Source organism: Nerophis ophidion, linkage group LG13, assembly GCF_033978795.1.
Source record: "Nerophis ophidion isolate RoL-2023_Sa linkage group LG13, RoL_Noph_v1.0, whole genome shotgun sequence".
NCBI lineage: Eukaryota > Metazoa > Chordata > Actinopteri > Syngnathiformes > Syngnathidae > Nerophis > Nerophis ophidion.
The window spans coordinates 17,754,148-17,773,048 of NC_084623.1; the positions used below are offsets into that span (position 1 = coordinate 17,754,148).

General features: G+C 39.9%; 1 protein-coding gene across 6 annotated transcripts in view; it reads right to left on the bottom strand.

Annotated features, from left to right (window-relative positions):
• The window catches only part of lrp1bb (low density lipoprotein receptor-related protein 1Bb), a 993,888-nt gene that overhangs the window by 365,795 nt on the left and 609,192 nt on the right, over positions 1 to 18,901 (bottom strand). For all 6 annotated transcript variants that reach the window (XM_061918476.1, XM_061918478.1, XM_061918475.1 and 3 more), the window contains 2 exons: positions 15,329 to 15,526; positions 10,497 to 10,701 (listed from right to left, as the gene is read on the bottom strand). In XM_061918476.1, coding sequence (XP_061774460.1) covers positions 10,497 to 10,701; positions 15,329 to 15,526 — 403 coding nt within the window. The remainder of the gene's footprint in view (positions 1 to 10,496; positions 10,702 to 15,328; positions 15,527 to 18,901) is intronic.

The window sequence follows — 18,901 nt, forward strand, 5'->3', positions numbered from 1 at the left end:
ACTTACGTATAAAATACTACACGGTCTAGCTCCAGCCTATCTTGCCGATTGTATTGTACCGTATGTCCCGGCAAGAAATCTGCGTTCAAAAGACTCCGGCTTATTAGTGATTCCTAGAGCTCAAAAAAAAAAGTCTGCGGGCTATAGAGCGTTTTCCGTTCGGGCTCCAGTACTCTGGAATGCCCTCCCGGTAACAGTTCGAGATGCTACCTCAGTAGAAGCATTTAAGTCTCATCTTAAAACTCATCTGTATACTCTAGCCTTTAAATAGACCTCCTTTTTAGACCAGTTGATCTGCCGCTTCTTTTCTTTCTCCTATGTCCCCCCCTCCCTTGTGGCGGGGGTCCGGTCCGATGACCATGGATGAAGTACTGACTGTCCAGAGTCGAGACCCAGGATGGACCGCTCGTCGGGACCCAGGATGGACCGCTCGCCTGTATCGGTTGGGGACATCTCTACGCTGCTGATCCGCTTGAGATGGTTTCCTGTGGACGGGACTCTCACTGCTGTCTTGGAGCCACTATGGATTGAACTTTCACAGTATCATGTTAGACCCGCTGGACATCCATTGCTTTCGGTCCCCTAGAGGGGGGGGGGGTTGCCCACATCTGAGGTCCTCTCCAAGGTTTCTCATAGTCAGCATTGTCACTGGCGTCCCACTGAATGTGAATTCTCCCTGCCCACTGGGTGTGAGTTTTCCTTGCCCTTTTGTGGGTTCTTCCGAGGATGTTGTAGTCGTAATGATTTGTGCAGTCCTTTGAGACATTTGTGATTTGGGGCTATATAAATAAACATTGATTGATTGATTGATTGATTATGCTGAGACAACGATGACTATGCTGATCGCTGGAAGCAACATCCGGTTCTCATTTGCGGATGTCTACAACAAATCCGTGAAGGATTTTCCCGGATTCGGAGATCGCTCGTCAATACGCAAATGGCAGAACAAAGGTTACTCAAATAGTGAAAGGTAAGTGTTGTTGTTGTTTTTTTAGTAACAAGCAAGCACGGTACAGTTAGTAGAACAACTGTGTTTTTATTACTGTGTATTTGATTGGTACGGTCGGAAATTCAACTATTTCTTTTATTTATATATATAATAAAATAAATATATATAGCTAGAACTCACTGAAAGTCAAGTATTTCATACATATATATGTATTTATATATATGAAATACTCAATTCGGTGAATTATACGCCACCCCTCTTAACCACGCCCCCTGCCCCAACCACGCCTCCGCCCCACCCTCGACCACCTCCCAAAATCGGAGGTCTCAAGGTTGGCAAGTATGCAAATGCATGATGAATCACTATTCATGATTACATGTACATAATGACAGTACATCATATGTGACCGTGTTAAAGGCAATAGTTTTTGCTTCGGCAGAAACGTGGTCGCTTATGATGCTGTTTCGTTGGTATATAATATGTGACCTGGTCACTATGATGCTCATTCTGGCCAACCTTGAGACCTCTGAATTTAGGAGATGGGGGGCGGGGGGCTGTTGAGGTGAGGGGGGGTGTATATATGTTCAAGTATTTCTTATAAATAAAATAAAATTAAAAAAAAAAAATATATATATATATACTGTATATATATATATATATATATATATATATATATATATATATATATATATCGGCCACCGTGTTCAATGGCGAAGTCTGATCTACCAAATTTGCAGGCAGCATACCCCTTCCCCTTCGAGCTGTCCTGGATGAACTAAAATTATTTTGTCCAATCATTTTGGAACTTGCAAGCGTACTTCTTCATCTTACTCGTCGTCGACTTGTCTCTTCTTCGTTCTTCTGCTTCGTCTGTGTTATGTTTTTGGACATTACTACTTGCCGTAGTTTTGAAGCACTGCATGATGGGAATCTGGATGTCTTGTGTAACGTGCCGGCTGGAATAAACACACGCTGAGATATAGCTCCGTGCCTGCCTACTTTATGGGTTATAGATAAACCAACAGAGACATATATATAATAGTCTCCTTTTCAGGACGCTAGAGGTAGTGCCTTCAAGGCCCGCCCCCAATATTGTTGTCAAGGTGGAAATCGGGAGAAACTCACGAGAATGGTTGCCCCGCGAGATTTTCGGGAGGGGCACTGAAATTCGGGAGTCTCCCGGGAAAATCGAGAGGGTTGGCAAGTATGATGATGCTGCTTTGATGGTATATCATATGTGATCGTGTTAAAGGCAATCCCAGTTCGGGGAAAATAACCAACAATAATCCGTAGGATCTAACATTTGTTAGCTCTCTCTGACAACTCTCATTTTTTACATGTCAACATGAATAGTGATTCATCGTGCTAGAAGAAACACTAACATCCATCATTTTTTAAAGTCAAATTCTTAGACTCCACCCAAGATAGCTACCACACGCCAAAACTACAATAATACCCTTGTCAGCCTGTAGGAGTCACTATACAAATGGGACCCATTACCTCCCTGCTTGGCACTCAGCATTAAGGGTTGGAATTGGGGGTTAAATCACAAACAATTATTCCCGGGCGCGGACCCCGCTGCTGCTCACTGCTCCACTCATCTCCCAGGGGTTGATCAAGGGTAATGGGTCAAATGCAGAAAATAATTTCACCACACCTAGAGTGTGTGTGTGTGTGTGTGTGTGTGTGACAATTATGGGTACTTAAACTTTTAACTTTATATCATTAAGTACTACAACCAAGATGGTGGATAGCTTTAAAAAAAAAACTACAACATTAAAATGGCTGCCGGATATGATGTATACTTTCTGTTTCCGGTTTAGGCCGTGCCTATTTCCTAGGTGGATAAATAAATCCCTGCTGGCCACCCTTTATTGGAGGTACTTAATCTTCTCATGTTGGTTTTCTGAGAACACTGCAGCTTTTCGTGGATAAATTAACCAACCCCACACCATAATGCTTCAGTCGAATGCAGGATTCCCACAGGAATGAGGCAAAAAATACTTCCTATGTATGTATTGTGTACGATCAAATTATTGTCGTATGCATGTGTGAATGACTGCATGCATATGTAGTTCATGGAAGACATACTGCATGTATATACACGGGTCTGTGTTTTTGGCGACACTTTGCATATTAAAGTGTTTAAAGACTTAATGGGATTATAACCTTTTCCTTGGCTCAGGCTTTTAAAGGGGAGTGTTAATGTGCCAGAGAGGCTGTTTGCTCAGGATGCCAAACATGTCAGACCTTCCCTGCGCATGCAGATGACTCATCGCCAGATAACATGTTTACATTATGTTTATTCAGCAACAGTCTGTTGGATTTCCTTAAATTGGCTGCTGAATCAAGTAAAACTGAAAAACCTTTAAACATTTACAGTATGATCTTCAAGGGGGTTGAATAATTTTGTCAATGAGATATTAAGAGAAGTGACACTGTTTGGTATGTTACAAAATATAATGTTGTATTTCAAGTTGCATTTGTCTATTTAATGCATCTTTATTTGATATGACTATAAACGAAATACGGAATAAATGTCCAACTTGCTAAAACACCAAAATTGTGTGGGGGTTGAATAATTTTGATCACAACTGTATTTGATCATTTTTAGGGTCACTGCTTTCTATTGGTAATACTTGTAAAATAAACATTTGCTGTTCTACTTTATTGATTCAACCAACAGCTGAATTTCAAGAACTGTTTACAATTACATTTGATTTGATTTGATTTGATCTTATCTTGTACTTATATTAAAGCTACCATAAAATATGCTGTATTGTCACTCGGGTGGGTTTCTGAAATTTAGGCCAGAGATGTCCGATAATGGCTTTTTTGCCGATATCCGATATTCCAATATTGTCCAACTCTTAATTACCAATTCCAATATCAACCGATACCGATATACAGTATACAGTTGTGGAATGAAGACATTATTATGCCTAATTCTGTTGTGATGCCCCGCTGGATGCATTAAACAATGTAACAAGGTTTTCCAAAATAAATCAACTCAACTTATGGAAAAAAAATGCCAACATGGCACTGCCATATTTATTATTGAAGTCACAAAGTGCATTTATTTTTTTAAATGTGCCTCAAAACAACAGCTTGGAATTTGGGACATGCTCTCCCTGAGAGAGCATGAGGAGGTTGAGGTGGGCGGGGTTGAGGTTGGAGGGGGGGGTGGGGTAGGGGATAGCTTATATTGTAGCTTTTCAGGAGAGTTAGTGCTGCAAGGGATTCTGGGTATTTGTTCTGTTGTGTTTATGTTGTGTTACGGTGCGGATGTGTTTGTCATTATAGTTTGGTGTGGGTTCCCAGTGTGGCGCATATTTGTAAGAGTGTTAAAGTTGTTTATACGGCCACCCTCAGTGAGACCTGTATGGCTGTTGACCCAGTATGCCTTGCAGACACTTGTGTTTGTGAAAAGCCGTAGATATTGTGTGATTATTTGATAAATGTTTTTGACACAACTAGATTTATCCATCTGTATATAATTACAGAGGTTTCTTGATGTGTTGCATATGTGAAGGCCACATGATTACGTTCAATCAGAGACTTCTTGTAAGGACACGTAACAAGTTGTCAATGCTTAAGTTTAAGACTTGTATTTTAACTTTTTGGAATATCATTTAAATGTTTCTAAGTCAGCAAGCAGTTAAAGCTAGACTTTCACAGCCACTATTCTCCACGACTAATTCATGTTTTTTCCAACTATATCCCAGGGAGGCAAAAGTGACAAACCGTAAAGATGTGTGCATAAATAGATGCAAATTCTAAAAATTACCTTTAATTCAACTGAATAAAGTTTTAAAGTCCGCGCAAAAACTGTTAGTAAAACACAGAAAGAAAACAGAAAAGGGTCATCTGAAAACATGACAGTCCAGCTATAACTCAACACTATAGCAGTTTAGTAGCATGCCAGAGCAGTAACACAAATGACAGATTCGTACTCGTGGTCAAAAATTGAGAGGAACTTTGAAAGGCTGAAATGATGGGTATCCCAGCACCATTTAAATTATATTACCTTGAGCACCAGAATGAATTTCCAGAATAACAAAAGCTTTAATTGAGCTATAACTATCTATCACTTAATAACATCTTTTATAATCAGCATGGTTTTGTAACAGTCCACATTTTTCCGGACCATATGGTGCACCGGATTATGAAACACACAGCCGATGAGTGGGTCTCGTCAGGTCTATGTTCCTACAAAAGGCACATTGGATTATAGGCCGCATTAAAGGAATCATATTATTATTTTTTTTTTTTAAATTAAAAACACTTCCTTGTGGTCTACATAACATGTATTGGTGGTCCTTTGGTCTTCTTCAAGGCGCTTTCTGACAGTCGCCTCAGGATGCGCCGTTTTGTGGGTGGTCTTATTTACGTTGCTCACCTTCGGCAGCGTCTTTTCTCCGTCATCTTTGTTGTAACGGTGTAGCGTGCAAGGACGGGAATGGGAGAAGTGTCAAAAGATGGAGCTAACTGTTTTAATGACACTCAGACTTGACTTAAATCAATAACGGAGTAGCATCTTCTCATCCGTGGCTCAGGAGTACAATAACAACAATGTGTCCCGTGAAAAAACGTCCGATCGAAGTTTCTTGGGTGAATAATGTAAACTCACCATACCGGTATGTTTTAACGCTTTCATGGCGTGTTTACTGACGGATATAAGTAAGAAATTTACACTACTTTATATTAGAAATGGCAACAGCAGAGGATGAATGTCACATAACAAGAAGATACAGAAAAAGAAGAAGCTAACTGACTACGGTGTCAGCACGGACTACTAAGGCGGCACATTTTCAGGACTTATGCAGATCCCAAATACAGATCAGCAGGTACCAGAAAGTAAGAAAAGTTGCTTTTGCATAATATTGCGATACAAAATTCCAAATATGTCTTACCTTTTACACAGACCATAATAATACTTGTATGTTGAAGCACAGTACAATCCATCAAGCGGTGCGTCTTCATAGCTTACCAAAGTTGTACTAGAACATTTTAATAGATTTTTAAGCGTTGTGTGTAATGCTCCATATTTTTAATGAAACATATATGACGGTTGTTTACTTGAGTCATACTGCAGTCTGCACGTATCTCTTATGTGTGACTGCCATCTACTGGTCACATGTATCATTTCACCATGTACCAAATAAAATAGCTTTGAGGTTGGAAAGCACATCCAAAATTATTCAGTACATTAGGCGCACTGGGTTATATGGCGCACTATCGAGTTTTGAGAAAATGAAATAATTTTAAGTGTGCCTTGTCTGAACAATACGGTAAACAATTGTAACATCTTTAAAACATAAATATAAAAAACATACTAAATGTTCAACCACGACCAGGGTTAGAACCCAAGGTCTTCTGCTTTGCACTGCAAGTACTAATGACGTAAACCATGGAGCGACAGGTCGTAAAGGAGGATTTATTTTTAATGTTCTAATCAGTGACAGAGCATGATGGGGTAAAATATTATATGAAGTGCCTTGTCATTCAATAATTTACATTTTAATGTGCTTCTTCAGACAAAATTCCCCACACCCCGCTGATCGCGAAGCCCTACGTGTGTACTGCATTTGGGGCGGGGCTGAACCCTGACATAACGACAGTTTTATACCGACGGTGTTTCATATCAATTTCATTCAAGGGGAAAGCAACATTAGTTACATCAGTATGATTTAATGTTAACGTTATGTTGACGGCACATTTTGGATGGGATAATGTTTAAAGTAAAAGTGGACTTCTTTGCTTTACATGGTGAAGGAGTTGTAGCGGGCTGTGCATGACCAAAGATTGTATATTGAAAGGATGATCCACGCATGGTGATGTACAGCACACACGATGTCCTAGACCGGGAGTCAGCAACCCACTGCTCTATCGTGCCACCCGAGTGGCTTCCTGGAGTATTTTATAAAAGGATTGGAAATGGAAAAATATTTTTTTTGTTATTGTATGTTTTTTCTTTGAGGACAAACATGACACAAAATCTTCCCAACTCTTAGAAAGCACACTGTTTAATATGTTTGTGTGTATGCTTTACTGATGAAAGTATTTGGTGAACATCGTTTTGTCCTACTAATTTCGGCGGTTCTTGTACTCACCATAGCGTGGACTGTGACGCAACAGTTTGTAAAATCTTCCACTCCTTCTTTGTCTCATTTTGTCCACCAAATGTTTTATGCTGTGCGTGAAGGTGCACTTTGTTGTTATTGACTTGTTGGAGTGCTAATCAGGCATGTTTGGTCACTGCTTGACTGCAAGCTAATCAGTGCTGTTTAGGCTAGCTGTATGCACATATTGCATCATTATGCTTACTTGCCAACCCTCCCGGATTTTCCCGGAGACTCCCGAAATTCAGCGCCTCTCCCGAAAACCTCCCGGAAGAAATGTTCTCCCGAAAATCTCACGAAATTCAGCTGGAGCTGAAAGCCACGCCCCCTCCAGCTCAAACATGCACAGTTCGAAGCTTGAAAAGGAGGATTGCAGACAGATCTGACGGCATTTAAAGTCATTTTTAAAAACAACTGCTAATCCTCCTCCTTTTCAACCGGACGACCGCGGAGAATTAAAGTAGGAACACTCCAAAGGCAGAAGTTCATTAAGAGGGGCGGACTCAACGGCTGTTTCCGTCAAACAGAGGAAGTCAAGTCCACCGCCCACGGGAAGTGAAGAAATACTTCAGGATAAACGTTTTGTTTGTCAAAGATCTTGCGTTCACAAGACCGAACCTGGCGGGGGCCAGCACGTCCGAGGGCGCAGCCAATCCAGGTTGGGCCCGACACAGAGCTGACAGCGAGAGACGGCAGGGCAAAGCACATACTGGGGCCATCTTCTGGGAACTCAAAAGTGACGTTACTCAAGTAGTGAAAGGTAAGTGTTGTTGTTGTTTTTTGTACCCAGCAAGCACAGTACAGTTTGTAGAACAACCATGTTTTTATTACTGTGTATTTGATAGGTGCTGTCTGAAATTCAACTATTTATTTAATTTATATATATAATAAAATAAATATATATAGCTAGAATTCACTGATAGTTAAGTATTGCATATATATATATATATATATATATATTTATATTTATATATACATACATATATGTATACATACATACATACATATATATACATATATATATATATATATATATGTATATATATATATATATATATATATACATATATATATATATATATATATATATATATATATATATATACATATATATATATATATATATATATACATATATACATATATATATATTAATTACAGCCAATATAAAAATATTGGCTGTAAATATACTCCTTTTAAGCACGCCCCCCGCCCCAACCACGTCTCCGAAAAGCACTATATAAATATAATTCACTTCACTAATTCACACTAAAAATGTGTAGAACAAATATACAATTTCAACATTTCTGTCAACGAATATTTGCTTCAGCCTGCGACTTAGTCATTTTGATAGTAGGCTAATAAAAATTAATATAAACACTACGTCAGTGGTTCTCAAATGGGGGTACGTGTACCCCTGGGGGTGCTTGAAGGTATGCCAAGGGGTACGTGAGATTTTTTTTTAAATATTCTAAAAATTGCAGAAATTCAAAAATCCTTTATAAATATATTTATTGAATAATACTTCAACAAAATATGAATGTAAGTTCATAAACTGTGAAAATAAAATACAATAGTGCAAGATTCAGTGTTGACAGCTAGATTTTTTGTGGACATGTTCCATAAATATTGATGTTAAAGATTTCTTTTTTTGTGAACAAATGTTTAGAATTAAGTTCATGAATCCAGATGGATCTTTATTACAATCCCCAAAGAGGGCACTTTAAGTTGATGATTACTTCTATGTACGGGTGTAACGGTACGTGTATTTGTATTGAACCGTTTCGGTACGGGGGCTTTGGTTCGGCAAGCGGGCGTACGGTACGAGTTTGAAAGTCTTCACAAGCTGCTCTGCTTTCTGCCTCTGTCCGAGCAGTGAGCACCTAGCATTGTCCCGCCCACACAACCATCTGATTGGTTACATACAAAGCCAATCAGCAGTGCGTATTCAGAGCGATGTAACAGCCAATTATTCAGAACGCATGGAGTCACTGCTTCAGTCGAGCAGATATGAGTTTAGCAGGGGAGCAGCGGACATCGTACACTACCCAAATTATAAAAAACACTTCCAAGTCAACTACTTTCTGAACATCACTATGAGCCCGTTGACTTTCTAGAAACTTAAACTGCAGCCAGCGTGCTCGCAGTTCTGGCTTGAGGTGAAGGAAGGCTAGTTAGCTTTTAGCGTAACGTTAGCTCATTTTGCTGTGTGTGTGTGTGTGTGTGTGTGTGTGTGTGTGTGTGTGTGTGTGTGTGTGTGTGTGTGTGTTAGGGGCAGCAAAGCCCTGTCTGTCTGTTATTTCATTGAACTCCATGGTCTTTAGGGATGAATAGTCTCTCCTATTGCTTTTGTACTATTTTTTCAGCTATCGTTCTATTAATCATTGGTAATGTAGCGGCCTAGTTTTGAATGGCAGGGTCCATGCTATCACATGTTGATACAAATATAGCATTTACATAATAAAAGTCAACTACAGGCTTCCCAAATGCTGTAATAAATCAAGCCTGATGAGTTGACTTGAAACGGTTTAATGTTGCACTTTTTATACGTAGAAGAAATGCTTTTTTCATTTTATTTAATCAAAGCAACAACTTGAGGCAGTTTAATGTTGATTAATGTGGGCAGAATTATTATAGTGTTCCCAATATTAAAAGGATAAAGCCATTGTTTACAAATTTGGTAAATAAATAACCCAAAAAATTATATTTTGTTGTTTTCTTATTGTACCGAAATTAAACAGAACCGTGACCTCTAAACCGAGGTACGTACCGAACCGAAATTTTTGTGTACCGTTACACCCCTACATCTATGAGTAGAAATCTTTATTTATAATTGACTCACTTGTTTATTTTTCAGCAAGTTTGAACTTATTTTTCTATCTTTTTTTCCAAATGGTTCAAGAAAGACCACTACAAAAGAGCAATATTTTGCACTGTTTAATAAATCAGAAACTGATGACATAGTGCTGTATTTTACTTCTTTATCTCTTATTTTCAACCCAAAATGTTTTGCTCTGATTAAGGGGTACTTGAATTAAAAAAAATGTTCACAGGGGGTACATCACTTAAAAAAGGTTGAGAACCACTGCACTACGTCATGTGTTGCCTTCATTATAAGACTTATACACAGATTTTCATTTATTGCGGCTCCAGACATATTTATTTTTTGTATTTTTGGTCCAATATGGCTCTCTCAACGTTTTGGGTTGCCGACCCATGTCCGAGACAAAGTAAATTTACAATCAGTCATATCATCATCCTTTTGTCACCTTCAAAAATACAAAGTACATGAAATAGGTGTCCTCAATGGTATAGTTACAGCCATGACTGTAGGTGTCACGCTGAAAAATGGAAAGTGATTATCCTGACATTACGAGATCACGGCACAGTCGCAAGTTGACAGCACTTCATGAAGATGTACATACCCTTGGCCTGGGTCCAGAGCGATGGCCCGAGGATGCTCCATGCCCCCTGCAATCAGCGTGGTCCGCATATCTCCGTTCAGTCTGGCGACCTCGATCTGGTCCAGATTGCTGTCAATCCAGTACAGTTTTCCTGTGATCCAGTCCACTGCCAGACCTTCTGGGGTGGCCAGTCCATGTTGAATGACAATCTCAATTCCAGTTACCCCTGGAACAATCATGCGCGTACAATAAGACCACAGTGTACTGGTACAGCCACACATGTTCGTGACGTGTCGACAAAACTATGTGATGTGCAGGAACAAAAAAAAAAGGAAAAAATTAAAAAAGTCACAAGGGAGTTCTTTGTTTTGTTCACTTGTATTCCTTTCATAAGAAATTTTAAAATAATTTACGGATATTTAAGTATACGTGCGAAAGCACACCTGTAACATTTCCGACACCTTGTGACAAATCAGTCTGCAATACAATATAACACCATCTATTTATTTCACTGTAGATTTGACTGATAGTGGACAATAGGTACAATCTAATGGATCAAAATCTACGATAAAAACATTTTAGTCGAAGTTAGTGGCACAAAAAAAATGAGGAGGTGGAGCTCGACCAGCCCTTCCGGAGACCTAGGAGTAGGGTTGTCCGGTTTACCGTTACAGGTACAGTATTGCGGTAAAAATAAATCAAAAAGGGTACTATACTGTGTTTGAAAAGTACCGGTTCTTGGACATGATGGCGCGTCGTCACGTCAAAACATTGCTGGTTTTGCGGGCAGAGGAGCATGTTCGGCAGCGCACAATCACAGAGTACTTACAAGCATACACTATGTGTAGACAGAAAAGGGAGAAACATCAGCGGAGCTTGCGTCCTTCTGCAGCTGTCAAAAAGGCAGCTGCGACTTTCTTGGCTCCTCCATGGCTTCCATCAGAGACACCGGCGGTCAACACACCCCTCCGACTTTAAGGTATGACTTTATAATCTCAGTAAAAAACTAGTAACACAATAATATGATAAGGGATTTTCCAGAATTATCCTAGTAAATGTGTCTAATAACATCTGAATCGCCTTTTTTCTTTTTTTTTAGTGCTTCACTCTAACTTTCCTCATCCACAAATCTTTCATCCTCGCTCAATTTAATGGGGAAATCGTCGCTTTCTCGGTCCGAATCGCTCTTGCTGCTAGTGGCTATGATTGTAAACAATGTGAGGATGTGAGGAGCCCGACAGCCCGTGACGTCACACGCACATCGTCTGCTACTTCCGGTACAGCCAAGGCTTTTTATTAGCGACCAAAAGTTGCGAACTTTATCGTCGGTGTTCTCTACTAAATCCTTTCAGCAAAAATATGGCAATATCGCGAAATGATCAAGTACAACACATAGAATGGACCTGCTATCCCCGTTTAAGTAAGAAAATCTCATTTCAGTAGGCCTTTAAGGACAACATTGTAATTCGGTTGCAATAAGAAACATATGTTAAATGTACCGGAGGATTTTTTGTTAAAAAAAAGCCAATAATGCTATTTTTGTGGTACCCCTTATTTAGAAAAAGTTCTGAAAAGAGTCGAAATACATTTTCGTACCGGTACCAGTACTAAAATATTGGTATCGGGACAACCCTACCTAGGAGTGTTACCATTCACAGCGAGTGCCCTCGCCGGGAGGCGTGCATAGCAGAGGACCAGGGGGGTGGAGTTAAATACATAGACTGTGTTCACAAGAAGCAAAGCAGATCTACAGAGGTCTACAAAACCTATGTGGGGGGTAATCATATGAAGCCGGTTTATATGAGTCCAAAATCAAATACAAAACACTGAAAAATATAGTATATTAGATTTCCTTAAAATGGGGACTTCACTTCTTTTCAAATGTTGCTTATCTTTCAAAATCTTTATGAGGGACATGACGATGGATGTTGTTGTTTGTTTTAATGCATTCTAAATATTAAATAAATGCGATCAAAAGTCAGCTTACAATGGCGCCCATGGCAGCCAGTCAATTATGCCTATAAAGCCCTTAAAAAACATCCAAACACCTCCATTAAAGGTTTTATATACATGATGTAATTTAGTGAGGTGCACATTTATAATAACATTCAATATTTATGTATTTTGATCATTTTAAGCATCTGATCGTTTGTGTTTGTTTTTTTCTTTTTCTTCATCGCGGATTATTATTACTCCATGCAGATTCCATGAGAACCAACAAACATAATATAACATCACTTACTGAACGGTATCTGCTGTCATTAGGATGCCGGCTTCTAGGATGTTCATATATTCCCGTTTAGATGAAGAATATCTCATTATCCTAGCAAAGCAACGGCGGTCTGGGGACGAGGGGCATGCATCTAAATGGCCGTCAAAGTGTACCCACGTGTTGGAGTATATCCTCCGCCATCAACTTTTCAGGTGAGAGGCATGATTTATGAACCAAAATAAACCTCCAGGGAGCAAGGAAGCGAGGACACACCTTACCAGTTGATCATGTCGAAATTGTACCCAAGCTTGTGATCAGGGTGCCGCTAAAAATTGTCTGTCTGCGTTAGAGCTTATGATAGCGAATCAGTAAATTATATTTATATAGCGCATTTCTCTAATGACTCAAAATGCTTCACATAATAAAACCCAATATTTAAGTTTGATTTATACCAGTGTGGGTGGCACTGGCAGCAGGTGGGTAAAGTGTCTTGCCCAAGGACACGACAGCAGTGACTCCCCTTTGGTCCGGATGACACGATGTCGAATATTTCCAAAAACAATTTGAAATATGGAGTCGTCAGACCACAGAACACTTTTCCACTTTGCATCAATTGATCTTAGATGATCTTGGGCCCAGAGAAGCCGGGGCCGTTTCTGGATGTTGTTGATAAATGGCTTTCGCTTCGCATAGTAGAGCTTTAACTTGCACTTAAAGATGTAGCGACAAACTGTATTTAGTAGGGGTGTAACGGTACACAAAAATTTTGGTTCGGTACGTACCTCGGTTTAGAGGTCACGGTTCGGTTCGTTTTCGGTACAGTAAGAAAACAAAAAAATATAATTTTTGGGGTTATTTATTTACCAAATTTGTAAACAATTGCTTTATCCTTTTAACATTGGGAACACTATAATAATTCTGCCCACTTTATTCCACATTAAACTGCCTCAAGTTGTTGCTTTGATTAAATAAAATGACAAAACCTTTCTTCTACATATAAAACGTGCAACATTAAGCAGTTTCAAGTCAACTCATCATGCTTAATTTAATACAGCATTTGGGAAGACTGTAGACTAGTAGTTGACTCCATGCGCTCTGAATACGCACTGCTGATTGGCTTTGTATGTAACCAATCAGATGGTTGTGTGAGCGGTACAATGCTTGCTGCTGAGACAGAGGCAGAAAGCAGAGCAGTTTGTGAAGACTTTTGATTACAAACTCGTTCGGTACGCCCGCATGCCGAACCGAACCCCCCGTACCGAAACGGTTCAATACAAATACACGTACACGTTACACCCCTAGTATTTAGTGACAGTTGTTTTCTGAAGTGTTCCTGAGCCCATGTGGTGATATCCTTTAATGATTGATGTCGGCTTTTAATACAGTGCCGTCTGAGGGATCGAAGGTCACGGTTTTTCAATGTTGGTTTACGTGGAGTGATTTCTCCAGATTCTCTGAACCTTTTGATGGTATTATGGACCATAGATGTTGAAATCCCTAAATGTCTTGCAATTGCACTTTGAGAAACGTTTTTCTTAAACTGTTTGACTATTTGCTCACGCAGTTGTGGAAAAAAGGGTGTACCTCGTCCCATCCTTTCTTGTGAAAGACTGAGCATTTTTGGGGAAGCTGTTTTTATACCCGATCATGGCACCCACCTGTTCCCAATTAGCCTGCACACCTGTGGGATGTTCCAAATAAGTGTTTGATGAGCATTCCTCAACTTTATCAGTATTTATTGCCACCTTTCCCAACTTCTTTGTCACGTGTTGCTGGCATGAAATTCTAGAGTTAATGATTATTTGCAAAAAAAAAAATGTTTAAAAATTTTAACATCAAATATGTTGTCTTTGTAGCATATTCAACTGAATATGGGTTGAAAATGATTTGCGAATCATTGTATTCCGTTTATATTTACATCAATTTCCCAACTCTTATGGAAATGGTTTGTAAATGGAGTATTGTTGGTGCTTTTTGAATGGTTATGTATTTGATTTTATGGGCGTATGGAAGACCTCACATTGGCTTCGCTGTTAGCGGAATTTTTTTTACATGTATTTAATATTTGGAATGCATAATAAAAACAATCCATCCATCGACATGTCTCTCATGATGATTGTGAAAGATAGGCAAAATTCCCCCCAAAAAGTGCAGTTCCCCTTCAAGATTAAAGCCTTTAGTGCAGTGGTCTCCAACCACCGGGCCGCGGCCCAGAAGATTTTTTTATTCATTTTATTTAAAAAAAAAAGAAAAAAAAAAGAAAAAAAAAAGTTTTTAATTAAATCAACATAAAAAACACAATATACACTTACAATTAGTGCACCAACCACGAAAACCTCCCCTTTTCATGACAAAAACGTCCCTTTTTCATGAAAAAGAAAAAAAAAAGACACCTCATACCCCCCACCCCCCACCCGGGCCGCGGGACAAATTATTAAGCGTTGACCGGTCCGCGGATACAAAAAGGTTGGGGACCACTGCTTTAGTGTGTTATTAATTCTAACAAAGGAAAACTATCATCTGTAATGTTTGTTAGGACAGGACAATAAAATAGACTGTTATCGCCCACAAGAGTCTCATGAGGCAGTACATCACATCAGTTGTTTGTGTACATCCGAAACGTGCTCTTGTGTTGGCATACCGCCTGTCTCGGAGAGCCTTCCCCTGTAGATCTTATCTTCCACCACATCTGTCCAGTAAAGGAGGCTGCGATTAAAGTGGAAATCCAGCGCGATGGTGTTCCTCAGGCCTGGCACAAGCAGGCTGTAGTCCCTCTTGTGAAGGTCTATTCGTCTTATCTCATGGCGAATTGAGAAAATGATGAAAGCCTCAAAGGGATCTGAACAGAGGGGGAGGTGACAGAAAACAAGAAGCTTGTTTATTTAGAGAGTGTGACACCGGGGGTTTAGGGACGTGATGCCTAACTTGCTAATTGATGGCGTGTGACATTGAGTCAAGGATTTGATCAAAAAGCCTTTTGCACCGATGGCAAATGGTAATCTCTTTTAAAGAGGACCAACAGTTTGGAAGGTATTAATATGGTCCCGTATTTGTATGCTGGCACGTGCACACATAAGGCCCTATGGGTGCTTGAGCCCCTGCCCTTTTTTACCTCGTCTTAAAATGTGCTCTCTGCCTGTGTGTGTATTTTTTTAGTTGTTTTTTCTTTAAAAAACATTCATAAATTCCTGTCAGGGATGTAAAAAAACAAAACAATAAACAGCGGTACAAAAACTCCACATTTTCTTGTAATACCCGGTTGTTTGAGCCTGCGCTTCCGCCAGAGAGAGAGAGAGAGAGAGAGAGGGCGATTGAGTGAGTGAGAGAGAGGATAGAGACCCAACTGCGGCCTGAGGAGACGTGACAGTGGAGCAACTTGAACCTGTGAGTTATGGTCTAGTTGCCGTCCACTTATTCAGCATCTAATATGGGTAATATTTGAGAAAAACGCTGTATTATTATATTATTCAATGTGTCAGCTTCTGTTTTTGCCGGACGTCGGAGCACAGCGCTTCAATTGAGCACAGCACATCAATTCAGCACAGAGCAGAGCGGATCGTGCGGGACAGGAAGTAGTGTACAAAATACAAAATAAAACAACGGGTTATTTTTCTAAATAAAGTGCACTGTGTTTACGGCGGATCACATTTCTCTCACAGTAGAGGTTTAGATATAAAGTTGAATTGCGTTTCAGTTTTTTAGTCTGAGCATTAAGTGAGACAGACCATAAGTTACAACTTGATGGTGTTTTCATCAAGTAAAGGGAAGAAGGACAGATTTTCACATTGAAGTTTTTTCAATTTGGGTATTTTTTTTATTTTTTTTGAAGTTCATGTTGCACTGTTCAATGTTCAATATTAAAGTGTTTATCTCTAACAATAAATAGCCTAATAATAAAGCAGTGTTTTGTTGCTTTTCATGTCTTCAAAGCCTATGATAATGTGAATTAACTCATTATGACAATAATTTGTTGACACAAAATAAATGGCAATCACTTTTACCTACAAAGGACACACAGCTAAGTAGTTAGCTTCCTATTAGCAAATTTAATTTTACATTCATTTCCATATTGTGTAAAGGACCAAAAAACAATGTCCTGCCCTTTTCTGACTTTGAGCCCCTGCCCCTCTATAATCATGTGCACGTCCCTGTTTGTATGGATCTTGTGTGAGAGGAAGGTGTGGGGAGGGAGGTTAAACATTTAGGAATGCAGTCTGCTGAAAATGATGGAAAGTGCCATTCTACATCGCAATTGATTGCTGTGGTCAAAGTTGTAATTGCACCACAAAAGACATTTGAAGATATTGAACACTCTACTTCCGTCTGGCTGCCACAAACTTGTCACGTGTCATGTGTCAGGTAAACTGCGACGATTATGAAAAACTGTACTACCATGAATTGATTAACGTGGACCCCGACTTAAACAAGTTGAAAAACGTATTCGGGTGTTACGGTGTTTAATGGTCAATTGTATGGAATATGTACTGAACTGTGCAATCTACTAATACAAGTTTCAATCAATCAATCAATCAATTAATCAATACTACATCATAACGTGGGGATTTCCGCAACTTACTGCGAGGTTTGTTCTCTCGGGATGCAAACGGACTATACCAGACAAGGCTTGCAGTTGGGAACATTTGTATTAATCTAACTCAAGAAATATTGGCAGGGCATGAGGTAAACAAACATAAACTATGGTGTGGAACAAACACAAACTTGTGGCATGAAACAAACAGAATATACTATGGCTTGGAAGAAACAAAACTTACTTGGACACGGCATGAAGCGAATAACATTAACTATGGTATCGCGTGAAAACAAACAATGACGCCAGGCCGACTGACCGGCAAAGACAGGCTTAAATAATGGTCTCTTGATTAGAGCAGGTGCGTGTCCCGAACACCAGAGGCAGGTGAAAGTAATAAGTCGGCATGGTAATCAAACAAGGGAGCGCAAACAGGAACTAAAAGAGCCCAGAAGTTATTATGCAAAACCAACGTTTCTTACCTAATAGTAGCTGTTTTTGTGCATTTGGGATCTGCATAAGTTCCGAAAATTCAAAATCAAACCTTGGAGGGATTCAAAATACAAAGTATATATAAAACAATTTTGCCTTCTTTTATACTTATAATGCCATGCCATGTCTGAAATCCAACATGGCCGACAGCACTGTCTTCTCTTTGTCCACTTGTCAAAGTGCTGTTTTAGTCTCTTTTTAGCCACTTTAAGTCAATTTTACTAGTTTTAAGCTTAACAATTGATGAATGAAGGCTTACTTCCAAAAAGTGGCTTTTCTGACTGCTTTTCTTGGACTTGGAAATCTGGAGGCCTTTGACCTGCTGAAGCCGAGAGATGTTGTTTGAGCTGAAATTTTGGCCTTCCACCTGCCATGGCCTGGATCTGTCCTGGCCCCAGCTTGGCCTTCCGCCGCCTGGAGACAGAGTCCGCCGGCTTCGTCCTGGCCTTCCACTGCCTGTAGACTGGGTTTGCTGGCTTCGTCTTGGCCTTCCGTCTGCCACGGCCTGGATCTGTCCTGGTCCGGGTTTGGCCCTCCGCTGCCTACAGACTCGGTCTGCTGGTTTCATCTTGGCCTTCCATCTGCCACAGCTTGGCCTTTCACTGCCTACAAACTAGGTCTGCTAGCTTTATCTTGGCTTTCCATCTGCCACAGCTTGGACCTATCCTAGCCTCAGACTGACTAAAGTTAGGCCTCTGCAAGCCTTAGCTTGGCCTTCCAATTGCTGTAGCCTGGACATCTGAACTTTGGATATTTGACCTGGGTAGGTAGGTAAACAATTTAACAATGCCTTTGACACAGACTCTCTATTTAATATTAATGCTTTTTCCTGGACTTGTTTTCCTTTAAAGGGGAACATTATCACCAGACCTATGTAAGCGTCAATATATACCTTGATGTTGCAGAAAAAAGACCAAAAGTTTTTTTAACCGATTTCCGAACTCTAAATGGGTGAATTTTGGCGAATTAAACGCCTTTCTATTCATCGCTCTCGGAGCGATGACGTCAGAACGTGACGTCACATAGGTAATAAAGTCGCCATTTTCTCCAACACATTACAAACACCGGGTCTCAGCTATGTTGTTTTCAGTTTTGTCGACTGTTTTCCGTACCTTGGAGACATCATGCCTCGTCGGTGTGTTGTCGGAAGGTGTAACAACACTAACAGGGAGGGATTCAAGTTGCACCACTGGC